This window comes from Stegostoma tigrinum, chromosome 26 (genome assembly GCF_030684315.1).
Source record: "Stegostoma tigrinum isolate sSteTig4 chromosome 26, sSteTig4.hap1, whole genome shotgun sequence".
In the NCBI taxonomy this organism is placed as follows: Eukaryota; Metazoa; Chordata; class Chondrichthyes; order Orectolobiformes; family Stegostomatidae; genus Stegostoma; species Stegostoma tigrinum.
Window position 1 is genome coordinate 21,229,408 of NC_081379.1, and position 17,884 is coordinate 21,247,291.

General features: G+C 39.6%; 1 protein-coding gene across 2 annotated transcripts in view; it reads right to left on the bottom strand.

The window, feature by feature from the left end:
- Positions 1–17,884, bottom strand: part of LOC125464273 (RNA-binding protein EWS-like) — a 33,129-nt gene continuing 15,245 nt past the window's right edge. For both annotated transcript variants that reach the window (XM_048556571.2, XM_048556568.2), the window contains 10 exons: positions 17,586–17,766; positions 12,719–12,753; positions 12,050–12,085; positions 8,434–8,627; positions 8,220–8,349; positions 7,947–8,138; positions 2,465–2,579; positions 2,274–2,368; positions 1,743–1,962; positions 1–1,520 (listed from right to left, as the gene is read on the bottom strand). In XM_048556571.2, the coding sequence (XP_048412528.1) occupies positions 1,481–1,520; positions 1,743–1,962; positions 2,274–2,368; positions 2,465–2,579; positions 7,947–8,138; positions 8,220–8,349; positions 8,434–8,627; positions 12,050–12,085; positions 12,719–12,753; positions 17,586–17,766 (1,238 nt within the window). In that variant the 3' untranslated portion in view covers positions 1–1,480. The remainder of the gene's footprint in view (positions 1,521–1,742; positions 1,963–2,273; positions 2,369–2,464; positions 2,580–7,946; positions 8,139–8,219; positions 8,350–8,433; positions 8,628–12,049; positions 12,086–12,718; positions 12,754–17,585; positions 17,767–17,884) is intronic.

Here is a 17,884-nt window from a genome sequence, read left to right on the forward strand (position 1 = left end):
TCTCAGCCAATAAAAGAAAAACTTTATTAATCAAGTTTAATCACTTAGAAAAATAACAGCAATACAGAACTCTAATGGTGAGTGTAGGGGATTTTGGAAATGGATCCAGACAGTCAACTTCATATACTGTGTGCCTAGACTATGCGTGGCAAGCATTATTCACAACCATAATGCACATCACCTTTATTATACAACATTCTGCAAATGAACCGTAAACTTCGTAGGCTATTAAGCAATATTCAACAAATAGTTGAAAAAGGAGAATTTAAACAATACACCTAGAAGTTCAACCTTAAAAATCATGTTCCAATAGGCCGTTTACCATAACAAATTATTTTTTCAGATATTATTTTAAAGCATTTCCGTTACGGCAAGCAGTTTCAAATAGTGACTTGTAACCAAATGGTTGATGTGCACCATTTCTGACAAGTGAATCCATCGTTAATTCTGCAACAGTAATCAAGCACTGGAATGTCAAACATTCACTGAAATGACAGGTTACCAGTCCATATCTCACTACTGAGAAGTTAATATTTCGGATAAAGAAACTAAAAACTGATATTGTTAAATTTAAAAGGTAGAGCACAATTTGTAATGTGTCAGAATATGCCCACATCAATACTCAAGTCAAAGTAAACCTAAATGCTCAACAACATTAGTTTTCACAGGTCAAGTGTACAGAATACCTAGGTCAGAAAACTGACCTCTGAAAAGCAGCACTGAATGAAAAATTTACATGGCTACAATGTCGTATTAACCACTGAAAATCAGTGATTAAATATGCTTAAGTGACCTATAGATCTGGGTACTTCACAACTGAAATCATAAGTGCTTTCACATCATGCATTAAAATCAACCATAAGCATTTTTTTTAGCCCCATTTAGTCTTCAAATATACAAAGGTGCTAATTTTGAGGTGGTCAGGGATAAAGATTTATCCAGTGTATGTTTGGATTTTCTATAGTAATAACTGCACATTAAATTTGTAAAGAGACTCACGCAACAATTTTTTAAATAGCTGTTGAACTTTTTAATTAAGCCGCAGAAGCTCAGTTCAGTGTTATCTCAAAAAACTTTGCAACTTGTGGACTTACTTCCATCACTATGGAACACTATTTCAAGTTACTTTGAGCAGAACTTCAGGAAGCCACACTAAACAGAGCGACTCAGCTTTTTATTGCAGTATCACCAGAGTATAAACAGAACAAAAGCTATGCACTGTACATTTTTGTTTTGCATGCTCTTCAGGATCTCGTTCACATCATTACATTCACCTTGACAAAAGTAAAAATTAAGCGAAAAGTCACCCTAACATGAAATTTACTTCCCGACTTGGCTATATCCACTGAAAAACTAATACAATACCGAAATATTGCCGTAATGTTGTTGCAAACAACATTATAAATACGGAATTACAAATTTAAAACATTTTTAAAAAATATTTGTTGTAGTAAACAGAAAACCGGATGGGTCATCTACTTCAATATGGTCTCTCCCGACGGTCCTGGCGACGGTCACCCCTGAAAAGAAGGCAGGCCATTAACATTTCACTTAAAAAAAGATTGAGCCACTAGCATTTATAGCAGTTCTTCACTGCTGGTGAACAGATTAGCTTCCAAATTAGACAAAGTGCCAGGTCTAATTCAATGAATTTCACAGTCTTAGACTTTTATACTTTGAACACATTCTTTTCATAAAAAAGTTTCAGCATAGATGTAATTTTAAAGTGTTGGTCAACTTACTTCCTATCCATTTTAGCTGGTCCACCTCTGCCACCTCTAAAACCCATTAACTCTCCCATAGGAGGACCACCAAGCATGCCTCTTCCACCTCTAAAGCCACCTCTGTCACCACCACGTCCACCTCGAAAACCACCTCTGTCACCGCCACGTCCTCCTCGGAAACCGCCACGATCCATAAGACGGCCACCTCTCATCATAGGGCCACCCCTCCCGCGATCACCTATAAAACAAAAATCAGAAGGGGTATAAAGTCCTTCACGAAAGAACCCTTAAAACATGCTGGACAAAAAGTAGGGGTAAAAAGGGGAAACAAAACATTCCATTCACACAAATCTTTAAGCATCAAAATGAAATTGCTAGTATCAGTGTCATGATTTTAGAAAAGTTCTTTGAAGATAGTACACAAGTAGAATCATTACAGTAAACATGGGGATCAGAAACCTCCCCAGGACAGACAAATGCCAGTTAATAATTAACATTAATCTAAGACATGCACAATAGACATCACCATCAATAATCAAAATTACTCACCAGAAGGAAATGGAGGTGGGAGGGGACCGTCTGGTTTTGGAGCCTTACACTGGTTACATTCGGTTCGCCAGGCAAAGTTGGAGTTCCCACATGTCCTAGAACACAAACAAGAAATCACAAAAATTACATCTGGCAACGTTTATGCCAAAATTTAGTGAAATTTGAAAAACCTCAAACCAAGCCAAACATACGGATTAGGGCAACGCCAGTCACCAGCTCTCTGCTGCGTATTTCCTCCAGAAGGTCCACCACGACCACGTGGACCACCTCTTCCACCAAATCCTCCTCCGCCACGTCCCATGGGTCCTGAAATTAAAAGATGGGCAAAAAAGACTCAGCTAGTTGGCAATATTTATAGCCAAAGGGTTTAATATTTAGGACACATTAACAGCATGGAATTTGCTGCTCTTAAAAAGTTGACATTAAATCCCATTCATAAAAATTGCACAAGACATGGTAAAAATGTACAAAGCTCCAAAGTAACTTTTATTAAGTTAGCATGTTTGAGTGATTACACTTTTAAAATTCCAGATACTTCTGACCATCATTCTATTCCCTAGAAGAAATAAAAATCAGCCCTATTTCAAAACAAGTGAAAATGGAAATGGTGTATAGTTTCACAATACCATTGAGTATTTTGTTTTTATTACTCTGCCAACAGTCATCAAATTGACTGAAACAGCTGAGCTGGAAAACATTTACAATCCGACCCCACCACCCAAGACATTTTTCCATCCCCACCCCTGTCTGCTTTCCGGAGAGACCACTCTCTCCGTGACTCCCTTGTTCGCTCCACACTGCCCTCCAACCCCACCACACCCGGCACCTTCCCCTGCAACCGCAGGAAATGCTACACTTGTCCCCACACCTCCTCCCTCACCCCCATCCCAGGCCCCAAGATGACATTCCACATTAAGCAGAGGTTCACCTGCACATCTGCCAATGTGGTATACTGCATCCACTGTACCCGGTGCGGCTTTCTCTACATTGGGGAAACCAAGCGGAGGCTTGGGGACCGCTTTGCAGAACACCTCCACTCAGTTTGCAACAAACAACTGCACCTCCCAGTCGCAAACCATTTCCACTCCCCCTCCCATTCTTTAGATGACATGTCCATCATGGGCCTCCTGCACTGCCACAATGATGCCACCCGAAGGTTGCAGGAACAGCAACTCATATTCCGCCTGGGAACCCTGCAGCCATATGGTATCAATGTGGACTTCACCAGTTTCAAAATCTCCCCTTCCCCCACTGCATCCCTAAACCAGCCCAGTTCATCCCCTCCCCCCAGTGCACCACACAACCAGCCCAGCTCTTCCCCCCCACCCACTGCATCCCAAAACCAGTCCAACCTGTCTCTGCCTCCCTAACCGGTTCTTCCTCTCACCCATCCCTTCCTCCCACCCCAAGCCGCACCCCCAGCTACCTACTAACCTCATCCCACCTCCTTGACCTGTCCGTCTTCCCTGGACTGACCTATCCCCTCCCTACCTCCCCACCCACACCTTCTCCACCTATCTTCTTTACTCTCCATCTTCGGTCCGCCTCCCCCTCTCTCCCTATTTATTCCAGTTCCCTCCCCCCATCCCCCTCTCTGATGAAGGGTCTAGGCCCGAAACGTCAGCTTTTGTGCTCCTGAGATGCTGCTTGGCCTGCTGTGTTCATCCAGCCTCACATTTTATTATCTTGGAATCTCCAGCATCTGCAGTTCCCATTATCTCTGAGCTGGAAAACATGCCCTGGTAGATCTAAATGATTGAGTGATTATAACCCAAGGAATTTCAATACTTCAAAGGGCAAAAGCTGAAAGTAGAACAGAACAGGGCAGTGGTCAGAGTTGACAATATACAAAATTAAGTATAGGTAAAATGTTTACCTCTAGAATGTAAACTAAATTAAGCAGTTGAAAATAGTATGATAAAACTGAATTATGTATCTATCAATAAAATTACGTATTTGAAGTTAGCATACAAGCAGATCTAGGGGGAGGGAGAACAATGAACATTTAGAACTTGAACTGTTACTGTGAGGTTTACAGAGCACACTACATGCAGATCAGAGTTTCTTTAAAACATTTTTTTAACTAATGAGAGACACGTTTAAGAAATTAGTTTGAGTATGGTTAAAAAGAGCATGTAGTTCATCTTGATTTGATGACCCAATTCACCGAATCACCTAATGAAAAATCAGGTCTTCAGTCAACAGTATTAATGATCTAATAAATTGAGCAGAACTCATGGCATTCAGCACAAAGGACCTGAATGCCAGTTGCCTAGGTTGACAGTGGCAGAGCCCCACTTACAGACCTTGCTTGCACATGCAGATTGCTCTAGTAATGTTGACAGACAGCCTGTAATGGGAACATTGATCCACAGGAAGAAAGGAGCAGACAGTGCTTGGGAGGCAGGTTTATTTCCCAAAATCCACCAGGTGCACTGGATACCACAGAATGTTGATGAGGGTGGGGGTAGGACGTGGTGGTGGTGACAGCAAACTGCAGACTATAATCAGTACTAACAACGTAGAAAACGAACAAGGTCCTACTAGCAGATTTTAGGCAGCAACAGTTAACAGAACTGCCGAAAAAGGTTGTAGTTCTGAATTACTCCTTGCACCACGCGCTAGTCTAGGAACAGGGAGAGCAAGCAGACAGCCAGAGGATGCAGGAAGACCATCCTCAGTTCTGGAGCAAATGAATCCTGTAGGAACCAGACAGGTCCCAGGACCAAGCTACAATCAAATTCCTTTGGTGATTTGCAAGAGCTTGTGGGTATGAGAGTTAACAGCCTGCCGGTGGAGGTGGTAGCTGGAGATTGCAAGAAGAGATATTTCTGGATAGATGTTCACCTAGGACTAATGGACAGGCAATGGAAGACAGTGACATACTGGACAAGACATCCTGAAGGAGTCAATTTGGTTAGTTAGTAACATAAACAGAATAGGCTAGTTCTGTAATGTATCAGCCAATCAACAGGAAAGGTACTGGCAATTTTGTAGGGAAGGATAAAGAAGACAGCATTATTCCATGATAACCGACAAGATACAAGGTTTCAATGGTTGACAAAGTCCAGGTATCAAAGGAGAGGAATTTTGCAGACAGGGCTGAGTGTACAGTTGTCATTTCTGATGTCTAGGTCAGTAGTGGGTGGTAAATTTGGTTTACTTTCTTTCTTTAGGTTTTATTGTAGTTTGATTTCAGAAGGCAGAAAAAGAGGATTTAAGACTCAACTACACTGTTGTGGGTATGAAGTTACATATAGCACAGACCAGGAAATGGCAGATTTCTGTCCTCCAACAAGGACACATGACTCAGATGTGCTCCTACAACATAAATGGCTATATGGTCACCAGCAGATTAGCACTGAATCTAAATAATTCCATTTTGCCATTTGCTGTAGTGGGATTTGAACTTGTGCCCCAAGTGTATTAACTGGGCTTTGGATTACCAGATTATGATGTCACTGAAGTGACAGATAAAATTCTCACATGTGACAGACTAATCACTTTAAAACTCAAAGGAGCTTGATTCTGGGGATTTGCATTTGTTAAAAAAGAAAGATATAACTGCCTGTTAACTGTTTTAGCAGTGACAACAGCTTTGGTCAAAAAAAGGGTCTAAACAAAAAGACTCAAATGCATGCCCAGAAAGAAACAAAAAATTAAGATTCTAGAACAAAAAGTTGAAAATTGACATTTCAAATCAGACACTAGAGTAAATAAGGTGCCGATGTTGTACCACTTGAGAGATAGAAAAATGGATGCAAAGTATCCGACTGCTGAACGCAAAAATTAGGTGTTGTAGGCTTGTGAGCCTCAGACCTGCTCTGCAAATTAAAATCATGGGTGACCTGGTGGAGAACTCACCAGCTAAGGTTAGACATCCTTTTCAGCCAAGAATCCTTCCAACCTCTCGGCCTCTGAATATTCAATGGCTCTGCCTCCACCACCCTCCTGGCAAGACTCATGACCTCTAAAAGCATTCTCATCTCCACTTAAATAGGAGACCGCTGGACAGCATCCATGACATCTGGTTATGTCATTTATTTGCTAGCCGATGTTCTTGGTTTCGATACACACAGACGAGAAAAACCACTTTCAACTGGGACATCACCATCATTGGACTAGCCAAACAGGGAAGTTAGGGAATTCTTGGAGGCTTGGCATTCATCCGCAGACACACTCAGTAAACACAGTGAAGTAGACCCGATTTACCAACCATTACAATGCACAACTGGAACCAACTTCTACCAGAAGCAGCAAAAACCAGACAATATAAATTTGACGTGGCACAAGACAACAGCACTTCACAGGATTGAGGATGTCGCCTAGTGAGGGGACAAAATTCGTATCAAACCTTCCGGCTCGGTGAACACACCAACTACAACCAGCACTTGAGCTACACATCTTCAAACCCTGAACTTCTCCACTACCCTGGTTATTGAACTTACCCAAGGCACTGTTCCCAATTTGGTTCGGGTGAAGACCATCCCAATGGTATGGCTTCCAATTCCTCCACTACTGGTGACAGTGCCCTATGCATTCAAATCTACTTCTCCAACACCAATTTTCAAACAACGCATTTACCCTGAATTTTAACCCAAGCCAATAAGCTCATAGCATACTCAAATCCAAAAGATGACCGTTGAGGTTCTACGTTTCAATTTTTCATGAAATCTCATTTATTTCTGGTCATGGTTAGTTTTTTTTTTCATAGCTTTAAATTGAGGGGTGAAAGATATAGGACAGATGTCAGAGGTAGTTTCTTTACTCAGAGAGTAGTAAGGGAATGGAACGCTTTGCTTGCAACGGTAGTAGATTCGCCAACTTTAGGTACATTTAAGTCATCATTGGACAAACATATGGACGTACTTGGAATAGTGTGGGGCGGATGGGCTTGAGATCGGTACGACAGGTTGGCACAACATCGAGGGCCGAAGGGCCTGTACTGTGCTGTAATGTTTTATGTTAATGCCTTAATTTAAGATGAAAAAAACTTTACTGTTGTCCATGACCAAACATCACATTTTTGATTGAAGAATGAATTGTGTGGCATTTAATACACGAGTAGAACTACCTTGGCCTGAAATTGACCAATCTTTGAAAGCAACAGATCATCTATAAATTTAACAGTTTGTCCCACCTTCTGACTCAAACCAAATTATTTTTAATCTGACTTGGAACAAGATACCAGAATCTTTTTTGAAGATGTGAGGTTTCCTGAAATCCTCAAGTTTTACAGAAGAATTGAATAGAAAAGTTGGAACTTGCACCACAACATTGCAGCATTGTGTGTACGTAATGCAATAAGCGCCATCTACTGTAGAGGATACACAATATCAAACTTCAACTGGACTACAGTGGAGCAACACGATCAGCAATGTGCAAAACCAAAAAAGTGACTACTGCAACTTGCAAAGCCTCTTGAAAAATTTATGAAAGGTGTTTGAAGCATGAAGCTATTCATAAATGCTGAAAATTAAACTCACGGTAAAACTATGTGCAGAGTAAGTAACGAAATCGATACTAAGTTTTCCACTCCAGCTAGAGAAGGTCACTAAAATCCAAACATCTAACACCAAAAGGAACTACGAGGTCGGTGGTTTCTGTCTTCCCACACCCAATTGGAACTACGCTTTAAAAACAAACAAACAAAATACAAAGCAAGAGTATTACCTGGTCTGTAATGCAGATTCTCACCACCTCGACCAGGGAGTCCACCACCTCTTCCATCACGGAGAGGGACACCACTTCGCATATTATTAAATTGCAATGGTGGTGGTGGTTGTTGCAGTTGTGGCTGTGGCTGTGGCTGCTGCTTCTTTCTGGCCATAGCAACCTTGATTGGGTTTGCATCAAACTCCTTGCCTGAAAGGAACAGAAATTACCATTATGATAAAGGCAACAGTATGTTTCGGTATCAATGACAAAGACCAAAAAAAAGGTTACCATTAAACCATTCTAGAGCAGCCTTCGCAGAAGGAGGATCGTCATAGGACACAGTAGCTTCACCCTTAGGCTTTCCAGTTTCCTTGTCAATGTATATGTTGATCATAGGCTGCCCAGTTCGCTTGTTGATCTAAATTGTACAGGCAAAAATTTAAACAGCAAAAAAACTTATAAGAAAAGGTGGAATCAGTTGACAGTACATGCCAAAACAAACCTTTATAGCACCAGTTTGCTTGAAGAAATCCAAAAGCCTTTCTGGCGTTATATTTTCACCCAAGCCTTGCACATAAATAGTATCATTCTCCACATCTTCCTGTGGGGTTGGAGTCGGAGTTGAGGTTGGGGTTGGAGTTGGAGTCAGAACTGGAGCCGGAGCCGGTGGCGGTGGCGGTGGTTCAGCAGCTGCTACTGCAAATCAAGTAGTAGTAGACAATTAATAAAAGTGCAGAACCCATCAAGCAAGAGCAAGTTGGTAACATTTCCCCAAAGTGTTCATATACCATGGTGTTAAATTACCATGAATATAGAGAAAAGGGTCATAATAAAAACTTTCAAGCCACACAAGCTGCAAGGATATCACCATACATGCAAATTAATTGCAAAGATGAAAACGTTCAGTGTGGATGTAGTGTAACAGTGCAGGATAGGGGTAAATGACCTTTGATGCACGTGATCTTCCTGTCATATTCACTAAGGAGTGAACCACTCCTGGAGAAGGAAGCATGACTGCTGCATTGACTACTTCTTAAAACTGCATAAACTTAACAAGCCTTGTAAGACATACCAAGTTTTTTTTTTACAAAAAAACAAATACTAAAATGTAGCTGAGTAATCCAAATTATGCAAGGGCAAATCACTTAAGACATTGGTTCTTCCACAATCACATGATTATAGCAACTGATTTTAATGAGCAAGTGTGTAGAATATGCAAATATATGCCAGTCAAGAGAGCCAAGCCAGTAAGTAAGCTAACAAATTGCTGATTAGCAAGCCTTCCTATTCGTGTACCCATCCAGATACCTTTTAAATCTTCTAAATAGGCCTGCATCTACCACTTTCTCAGAGCTTGTTCCAGATATGCACCACCCTCTGAAAAGGTTGCCATTCAGGTCCCTTTGAAATCTTTCCCCTCTTGCAAGCTTTTGACTCTCCCACCCATTTTTTTTTTGGGGGGGGGGGGGGGGAGGAAATAAAGAGAGAGAAACAGATCGCTATTCATCTTATTCATGCACCTCATGATCTGATAAACCACCAAAAAGGTCACTCCTCAGCATCTGTCACTTCAGAAGAAAAAGTCCAGTGTACCCAGCCTCTCCGTAAAATTCAAACCCTCCATTCTCAATAACATCCTTATGAATTTTTTTGCACCTTTTCCAGTTTAATAACTTCCTTCCTATAGCAGGGTGATAAAGTTGTACGCAGAATTACAAATGTGGCCACACTTTTTTCTAACAGAATATTATTTCCTTGGAAGCAAACACTGATTCCATCTAGATTTGAAGATATCCTAGAGCGGACATTTTAAATGCTATTCATAACATTGTTAATCAGCAATTCATTGGATTCTCATGGCCCCTCATGATTTTACAAACGCCTACAAAGTCACCCCTCAGGCTCCAGCACTCCAGCCTATTCAGTCTCTCCCTGTAGCTCAAACCCTCCAACCCTGGCAACATTTTTGTAAATCTTTTCTGAACCCTTTCATGTTAAACAACATCCTTTCTTTAGCAGGGAGATCAGAATCACATGCAGTATTCTAAAGGTGGCCTAACCAATGTCCTGTACAGCTGCAACAAGACCTCCTAACTCCTTTACTCAATGCACTGACCAATAACAGCAAGCATACCAAATGCTCTTTTTCATTATTCTATCTGCCTGTGACTCCACCTGCAAGGAACTATAAACCTGCACTCCAAAGTCTTTATTGAGTAACACTCCCCAGGGCCTTACCACTACGGTGTTTAAGTCCAACCCTGATTTGCCTTTCCAAAAGGACGCAGCACCTCACATTTATCTAAATTAAACTCCATCAGCCACTCCTAGGCTCACTGGCCGATCAAGATCCTATCATTTTGAAGTAACTTAACCTTTCTCACTGTCCACGACACCTCCAATTTTGGTGTCACCAGCAAACTTACTAACTATACCTTAGTTCCCATTCAAATAACAAGAGGCAGTGGACACGGCAACAATCCTTTTGGCATACCACTGGTCACAGGCCTCCAGTCTGAAGTGCAAGCCTCCACCACGTCTTCTACTTTTAAGCCAGTTCTGCATCCAAATAGCTAGCTGTGTTGTCTAATCAGTCTACCATGAGGAACTTTGAACACCTTACTGTAGATCACACAGATCACATCCACCGCTCTGCCCTCAACCCACTCACTTCAAAAAACTCAAATCAACTTAGTGAGACACTATTTCCTACACACAAAGCCATGTTGACTATCCCTTATTAGTCCTTGCCTTTCCAAATACATGTAAATCCTGTCTATCAGGATTCCTTCCAATAACTTGCCCACCATCGATGTCAGGCTCACCAATCCATAGTTCCTTGACTTTTCCCTTACTACCTTACTTAAACAGTGGCACCACATTAGCCAATCTCCAGTCTTCTGGCACCTCACCTGTGGCTAACGATGATACAAATATCTCAGCACAGGACCCAGCAAACTCTTCCCTGGCTTCCTAGAGTTCTAGGGTACACTTGATCAGGTCCTGGGGATTTATCCATCTTTGAGTTTTAAGACATCCAGCACCACCTACTCTGTATAAAACCAGAATTAGCTGGAACCCAAAATCAAAAAGAGAAGACAACATACTGTCTACCCATTACTGCCCTCTTACATCATGGCACAACCCAATTCAGGAAGATGCAGAATTTGCAAACAAGTCTGGTTAACCCTCAATCTTAAAAAAGATTTGTTAAAAAGGACAGGCACATTCAAGAAAATTACCAAAGTACAGAAGAATTCAGCAACAGCTCAGATAAATTAGAAACAAAAATCTACAATGCTTATTATGGCAAGGTTTGCCATTATAGGTTTGGCTGGTTACTTGATAATGCTGATGAACTTGGTCTGGCACCAAAATTAGTGTGGGAGGAAGGAGGAATCTATCAATAGACAGACACAGCTGGTCCAGCATCAGCTGAAGAGAACAGTAAATGTTTCATGTTCAGCGATACCCTCCAAAGAGTCACAAAACTCAAAAATGTTAACAGTCTTCTCCACAGATGCTGCCAGATCTGTCTCTCCAAGACTTGAGTTTCATTTCATTTTCTAGCATACATAGTGGTGTTTACTTATAATCAATGGCACTTTTACACAGCCTTCTCAGAGATAATGTGAAGTGTCACTCACCACAAATTTGTTAAATTCTCAAATTTAAATTTCCTGTAGTTTCACAGATTTTATGTAGTAGTTTCACTGATCATAGTACGTTCGCCCATAGGATAGGAAAGCATGAACTAAAATTTTAAACTGGACTGATAATTGGCAACTAGTTAATGAAATCTATATATACACACTAAAATGAATGCAGTACTGGGGATTCAGCTGAATAAAAGTACTATAAAATTTATACACAGGCAAGGAAATAATTGAGCCCTGTGCAACCTCCCCAAAAAAGATTTATTTATACATTAAATATATTAGTGTTGCTTACATCCATTTTCTCCACTAACGAAAAAAAAAAGCACGAAATGAAACAAAATTCATGCACAGTTCTAAACAAATAACACAAGCATTAGAAACACACGACCATATCAGAAATGGATAGCTGTTCATAAGGGGAAACACATCGGAATTCAAGTAAGTAATTAAGGCAATTACCTGGTTCAGGCTCTTGAGTTTCTTCTACAGCTGGTACTGGATGAGAAGGAAAGAAAGTAGGAACAACATTATGTTGCATTCTATTAACCTAATACCTTTAAAACATCTAGATCTAAAATTCCAGCACCTTTTGGTTATTCACTCAACAGAGATGAACTGCAAATGCAAGACCATGATGAGAAATAATCTCCAGTGGAATTTAAAATTAACAATGGTATTAATCAAACTAAGTACCCCCATTTACATTTTCTTAAAATAAACCGTTTGGTACTTTACACCACTTCTGACAAGTGGTTATTGACATTTTATATTAAATTACCAGCACCAGGTAATTCAAAACCCATTTTAATGCAAGCCCTCACTTAAGTGTTTACTCATTTTTACATTTTCTATTCACCAGCATCGGGTAATCTGAAACCCATTTTAATGCACGCCCATCACTCAAGTGATTATTCATTTTACACATCCATATTCACCATAGTATCAGGCAAAATGAAACCCATTTTAACGCAAACCCATTTTAATGCCAGCAGGCGACTCCAGTATATATGCACGTATGTGTTGAATTTTGTATACAAGAAAATTTTACTGTGCAAAACAATTTTTCCCCCAAATCACAAACTTCAAACACAAATGTATTGACTAACCATTTTAATGCTAAAAACTTACCACCAGGCTTACTGAAGCCACCCCGGTCGACACCGCTGCAGGGACAAATATGAAGAAATGAAGTATTCCCTTAAGCCAGTACCTCTTGAGCCTAAGGCTCAATGATGAAACTCGTGCCTCTTTTAAAGCACTGGCTAAGGCCTCTGAAGTTTCACCAGTTTTCATCTGCGAGTTTGCCTTTCTTCACTGTAGTTCTCCTAAAGCTTTCGTACACCCTCCAAAACCATATACACCTTCACTGTTTGACTTGCCAGTAACAGGGTTCTGAACAACTATAGTTGGTGCATGCAGTTTTATAACAGAACTGTTAAGAAACCATTAAACTAAGTTTTACATTACTCTTTAACTTCCAATTAAATTACATATTACTGTATAATAAATACCATGTTTACATTACAAGTGTACAATACCATGCTTTTATGTATTACTCCACTTGCATACACCATACATATTTTTTTTGTCCATACATATGTAGAAAACGTGTCTAGTCCCATTTTTCAATATGCTGCCGGCTCAGTCAAAATAGTTTAAAGTATTGAAGTGTAAACAAGGCTCTCACTTTGTAACCTGTAGCATATAAATGCGACAAAGCATGTTAACATAGTTTCCATATTCAAGCATTTTAAAAAAAACTGTATTGGCATTATTAAAACTACATTCTAATACTTACCTGCAGACAAGGGAGTGAAAGCAGTATCGTACTGCTTAGGCTCTGTATTATAGTTAAGTTCTTCCACAGAAGAACAGACTTGTAAAAAAAGTTATGTAAAATGGTTAACTGCTCAACGGGAGTTTTAGCTGCGCCCACTGAAGCCCTTCCCCAAAAGAAAAAACCCTGCCAACCAACCCAACCTTTAATCATTGATTCTACATGTCCTTCTCTTTATCCTAAGATTTATTTCCGTACTCAAGTGGTTTTATTTAGGACATTTAAAAAATAGCCTCCAATAACACACTCAATTTTCTCAGGTTAAACAGTTTTATTGTTATACTGTTTCTTATAATTATAAAAAGTCAACATAAAAAATTCAAATCTACTCCTTCAACTAAAGTCCTAGGTGGGGGAGGGCAGCAGGTTTGGGAATTATCCTGTTTTTGGGAGAAGGTGGGGAAAACAAACCGACACCAAAGCTGAAACACAGGTCCATACTTGTATGTCTTTCTTAATATTTCTTGGGGAAATATTAAAAGCCAGGAGTATCTGCTCATAATACAATGACTTTGAGTATGAATGTGCTTTTACTCCAACCAATACTGGCACATTAGTGTGGAATTTCAAATTACAATAACAGTGTGGGAGAAATGCAGCTGTAGTCTATGCAGAATTGGTTATTTTTAGCTTGGTGCCCCAATGCAAGAGTTTTCCCCACAAGCTAGGGGACAAATGGATGGATTGTCGACAACTCAACTCACTCTCCAACATCCAGACTAACTCCTCTGATCAAGCAACCCTTGACAGAAATGGTTTTTCCATCCACTGTGTGTGGTTCAGAGAAATACTAACCACACAAATCAACTGTATTTGGTTCAAGATTTCTTTCAAAAAAAAAATCAAAATTTGTAGAAATTAGGTCATTGTACATTGACTAAACATGCATCCAACGATTCAAGGATATAAAGGATGAGAGGTTTGGATTAGAGACCAGAGACCCTTATGAAAAGGATATTTAATATAGCTGACCAATGTTGAAAGAAAATTTCACAAATCCATCATTTGCACCACCACACATTTTACTCTAGCTATACTCATTTTTCAGAGCCACAAACCTGCTCAAGTAATATACATGATTTATGAATAATTCATTTCTTTCCTGTTCAACATTATATTTTAATAGCCAGAGGCTCACACTGGGACACAAACCCACAGGTGCTGGAAACCATTTACCTCACTGAAGCAACCAATTATGTGGTGAGTTAAAAGAGCAAAAGCTGACAAGCTGCACAACCACAGAAGGGCAGCACAGCATAGCTGGTTCTGCTCCACAAGTGACATTGTGCTCCTAAATCTTGGAGAGCATGAATCTCCGGCCAATTCTCCTCCCTAGCCCAAGGAGATGGAGGGAAGTATTAGTGCCCCATTGTTTCACTATCTGAAACCAGTTAACTCAACACCAAACACTGATTAGAGTTTTGGGTTAGAATGTTGTGTGCAGATCAGCCACTCACCATGTATACATTTACCCGCAAGTGGCCTTTAAATATAGCCCAATAAGTCACATTTGCATTTAAATATCAATACAGTCACCAACATTTCATAGGTATCCTTTAGATACTTGCAGGGCATTTAGTCATTAATAAATGTTACCAATGTGGGAAACTAAGCTGTCTTCCACACGCCCATCAGATGAGCATTTGAATTTTGTCTTTAATAGAACCAGCGGTTACTGAAATATACTATACCAAAAACTTCCCTTATTTGGAAGGATACCACCAAGACACAGCCATTTATGCGTTGTCATTGTAACGCAGAAATGTGGGATTACAGAAAATTTCAGATTTAAGGCAGTGCAGTAAATTTGTTCTTGTACATCTGGAGAAACAGAATACTTACCTTCATTTTTTAAAAATAGTGCTGGATTGGCAACTTTGTGGATTCCTAATTTTGTTATTGTCACTTTAGCAGTAAAATTGGGATACAAGTGTGTGTGGCAGCACGAGTCTAACAGATTTGAAGTTGTTGCCCAATCCACTCAAGTGCCAAAACTGCATCTACAAGGATGCCAAGAGTCACTCGAACACCTCTTAAGTGGTCACTAGTATGTTATATTATAAGTAACATCCAGTTGCCAGGGTCAGTGGAATTAGAGTATGCATACCCATAGATGTGCATTATGTGGAACCTGAACTTCAGTGTCCAAGAAATAACACATTTACTGATTCTGTCAGTAAAAGCAGAAACATGCACAGCCTTTGCCCTCTGGTCACTTCCCTTTCTGAAGGATAGGCGTATTGCGGGATAATGTTCCAATGGTACCAGTAGTTTTCTGATGCAGCAACCAAGTGGTCATTTTTAGAAGTTCGACAGTATTGTTGGAAAACTATTCACGCATTACCCAATTCTCATACTTAAAAGGCCACCATCCCAGAAGGGAAATTAAACAGGAGTAAGAGTATTGGCCAATATTCCCTGAGCCCTAGTAAATCAAGGCTAGTTGCAACATTTTTGGCATAGGTTTATACCAAATTAGCCAATGATTAAGACTGTATGGCTCAATACCATGTTTTACAGGGCACACATTCAAACCACCAGGGGAGTAAAATCTAGACAATTCCAAAACCAATCCTGGACAAGGAATGATATTTAGGGTGATAGAAGTTTGGTCACAGTAATTCAGTTGATAGGCAACCATTTTAGGCATTTAATTTAAAAAAAAGCCCATGAAGTGGTTGCTCAGTGCATTGCCTCTAATTCAGGCACATTTTCAAAACGTTAATTTTAGTACAAACCCCTTACTGGCAAGTCCAAATTTTAAGGAAAAAAACCTGTAAAAAGAACTCTTATTTTCCACTGACCCTGCCTATTACTGTAAGGAATATCCCGATAATGCTTTCAGCTCCCTTGTTGATTAATATACAAATACAACTGAGATTTTGTAAAAATGCAAAGACTATAGGGTTTCCATTGCCCATATTTTCTTAGGCAAAAGCATAGAGGATGATTTAGGGCTAAAGTGATTCATTTACATTACATAGCACATCACTACACATTTAAAAACAAACTATATTAACTGCCTGGCAAATGGAAACCCTATTAACTTAAAAGTAAACTTCCAAATGTTGAAGTGAAACCTTTATCATATCCTCCTGTACAGAAGCACAGCAACCAGCTTATTTCTACATTGGGAGGTTGCTAGCGAGACAAACAAAATTAGCCACAAGTCATCCAACTTTTAGGAATTGCTGCATATATTTTGAAGTAAATAATAACGGCATATGCATAACGCAAAGCCTATACTGGCACACAGCAAGTAAATGCATTTTAAACACTATAAATGAAACCCAGGCTCCAAACAAAACAACCAATTTAACAAGCTTGTAATACTTGTATCCCACAATTTTGTCATTTTTAAAAAAAATTAATTAACATTCCTCAAATTAAGTAAAATGCCCAGGTGGAAGGAACCAAGCCTTTTCCCAACTTCCAAAACAGGAACTCGATTAAGGGTAGTTATGTTTGAAAAACACCAAATTTCAATGTGTAATAAAATCACCCAAGTTTTCATCCACCTGAAGGTAATCATATTCTAAAAAAACTGGAATAACTTTAAACACTCAAAGCAAACGTTTCAGGATTAAAAGGTTTCACCCAGAAAGGCAATGTCTGAATTATGTGGAGTTAGCTGTTGTGGCATTTTGATTAAATAAAATGTGAAGATTTACCCAGCTCCCGACTGCAAATTCCCTTAATCTGCTGGTTTTAGAAAGCATTTAAAAAGCAGTCACAAAACAAAATTAAGAATACATCTAATTCTGTCTTAACAATTTATGTTCTACTTGAATGGCATTTTAAAATAAGCACACTGGCAAATTATTCCACAGAGATTGGACATTGCCTTTGGAAAATTAGAACCAGGGCTGAAAACTGCAATCATTTTACTTTTTAAATATTTGAATAAAAATTTAAAAAGTGGGCTACAGTTTTTTTAAAATGTACAGATATTTGCGTTTCAATTAAAAAATAAGTTTTAGAACTGGGGCATCTAGCTCTCAAAATGACTGAAAAATAATTGGAACTTTGCCAGTTCTACTTGAAGGACACTGTCAAATACTTCAGAAAAGTTCAACACTTTCAGCCCAGTATAGGTAGCTGTTACTTTGGGGTGATTTCTTGTATTAATACCTCTCTAAAAGGAAGAGGTCATCTTACCCCATTGCGCCTCGTCCACTCCGGCCACCTCTACTGTAACTACTTCCTCTATTTCCTTGATCATAGCTCCCACGACTTCTGCTCCGGTTGTCAGAGCTACTGGTTGGTGCTCCGTAGCTACTCTGGTCTTGTCCATACCCACTCATGCTATTAGTGGATGGTTGCTCCTGCCTATAAGTACCTACAGAACATTTAAGAGTAATTAGCTCATGGAGGCAATTGATGCCTGCTTGCTTTACTGCAAGATATTTACTGGGAATATACTTTTATTTTGAAAAATATAAATGATAACAGTAAAA